The 2223-nt window shown below is 49.5% G+C and overlaps 1 protein-coding gene across 1 annotated transcript in view; it reads right to left on the bottom strand.

Annotated features, from left to right (window-relative positions):
• Nucleotides 1-568: 568 nt before the first annotated feature.
• Nucleotides 569-2223, bottom strand: part of LOC113744377 (uncharacterized) — a 7144-nt gene continuing 5489 nt past the window's right edge. The window contains exons 7-8 of the mRNA XM_027273763.1: nucleotides 1293-1428; nucleotides 569-704 (exon numbers count right to left, since the gene is read on the bottom strand). Of these exons, the coding sequence (XP_027129564.1) occupies nucleotides 569-704; nucleotides 1293-1428 (272 nt within the window). The remainder of the gene's footprint in view (nucleotides 705-1292; nucleotides 1429-2223) is intronic.

The following is a 2223-nucleotide window of genomic DNA, read 5'->3' as shown; positions in this document are numbered from 1 at the left end:
GCCCGGCTCCTCATACCATCACTGTAGTCTATTCTCTCTCTCTTTTACGCGGCGTGCTCTGTGAAACACTTTGGCGGTGTAAAAGGGAAGTGCATCATTGAGCGAGTCTTAAGTGACCTGGCAGCAAATGAACCGAGAAGCGTCGTCTGTTGTTTCCCAGCTGCTGGAAAGGTGGACGGGAAAAAGAATTCCGTCTGTGAACATTACCAACACCGATGTGCAGTGTTGGTAATGTTGCACGAACAGCGACTTTCTCTACGCAGTCAGGAGTCACTGGACCTTAGATGGCACATTAGGTTTGATCGTGCCCTTCATTTGTTCTCACTTTCCTGACATTATTGTGCTCACCTGCATGTGATGAGTAACTTTCACCAACACAAGATAAACACACGTTTGAGCCTTCTTGTAAATTCTACATAAGGTTTTGTCCTCTTGGTGTAAATTAAACTTTGTGTTGGCTGGAGCTCGGCAGGAGAGACGCACCGTGGTGCGTAAATTTTTTGTCAGCAGGAGTCAGCTTCTTCCTCTACTGCCTAACCCTGACTCACCCCGCTTTATCTCTCTAATCTCAGTTGTCTGTCAGGCTGTTTTTGGGTTGCAGAGTCTTCTCAGCAGTGGGACTCTGGTGCAGTGCTGGCGTAAGCCCGGTCTGTCCTGATGGCTGGTCGTCTTGCTGCTTCTCTCCTGGGGGAAGCTGTCCCTTTCTGGACACAGGGGACGGGGACGGCTGCTTAGCTTCAGAGCCAATGTGTCCTTCCTCTTGGCTCTGACTCGCCCACTTTTACGCACGCTGAAAATCCCCAAACTGCCTTTCCTGTTAGCATCATGCCCCGAGACGACCTCCACCACCCCCGCCTTCACCAACCTGTGATTGCAGGTCCGGCTCTAAGATTTCTGTGTCTGTGGCTCCAAAAAACTAACAACAAACCACCACACACACACGCGCGCGCGCGCGCCACACAATAGTGCTGTGGTCACACACATGAAGTGAATATTTAATGAAAACTACAAAGACAAAGTTCATCGTCCTGTCTGATCAATAAGAGCAGGAGGATAAACACTGATTATAATCAGGCTGCATTATGAACAAACAAAAAAACTCTTACTGGAATCATGAGAGAGATCCAGGATGTGGTGATGACTCGTGGCTCTGCAGTTAAACTCTGATTGTTTCGATTTTTTTCAGCCAGATGACCTGAGCTGCAGCGTGCCAAGAAATTCCCCTACAACATACTGCTTGCGTGGGGTACGGTTACTTTAGAAAGTGTGATGATTGAGCACAAAGAAACTACCGGGAAGGTGTGACCTCCCTCCCGCCAGCTGTGGCGAGCCGGAGTCCAGGCAGGTCCGCCGGGCCGGGAGCCTTCACTGCAGCCGCGGGCCACCATGCGTGACCACAGCCGCCCACAGACACGCGTGTTATATCATCTGCAGCCAGGCACGAGCGCAACACATTTCCACACATGCATTCTCACTCTCACGTGTGACTGAGCGAGTCTGTCTGGGAACTGTCGAGGAAATTTGACGAGAGGCGAAAACAGCGGACAGAAATCAGGAAGAAGCGCATCCCTGATGTTTGTTTTCTGAATGAATGAGCAGGCTGTTCAATCAGCTGTTTGCACAAACATGTTTGCTGTCGTTGCTCTCGCGGTGCATTAGTTTGATATTTTCGTAAAAGTGTTTTACTTACAGTAGAGCAAATGATCCAGAGCAATGAACGCTGCGCATCGCGACACAACCGAGCGGCTCTTCTTGTAAATGGAAAATGATTCTGCTCAAAGGAGAAGGACGTCATTAGAGAGGTAGAGACGCCTCTTAGGCTGGGGTTTGCTCCCACTAGAGGATTCTCTGTTAACTCTGTTTGACAGTTTATCGAGCTGCCTGTCACGTGGCAGCATCTTTTATTTTATTCATAGAGAAAATGAAAAACACAATCAGTCCTGTGTGTGTGCGGGTGAGTCAGCACTAATGGGTGTTTGTCTGTGTGTGTCATTCCTGTGATGGACTGCTGGGATCAGATCCAGCTGGGATGGTGGATGGATGGGGGATGAATGGATGGATGGTGGATATGAGGTATGGATTGCACCCCGTCATGGAGCGGACTGGATTGGTTGTCGTATCGGTTAGCGATTGACGAGATTCTCGCATTCTTGTGACGGTACTGCCTTATTCTAGCCATTGGATGACGACCGCGTGAAGGTATGCACGTAGACGCGTATGGTA

The sequence above is a fragment of the Larimichthys crocea genome, chromosome XXII (genome assembly GCF_000972845.2).
Source record: "Larimichthys crocea isolate SSNF chromosome XXII, L_crocea_2.0, whole genome shotgun sequence".
Classification (NCBI taxonomy): domain Eukaryota; kingdom Metazoa; phylum Chordata; class Actinopteri; family Sciaenidae; genus Larimichthys; species Larimichthys crocea.
This window is presented reverse-complemented; position numbering and strand designations above follow the sequence as displayed.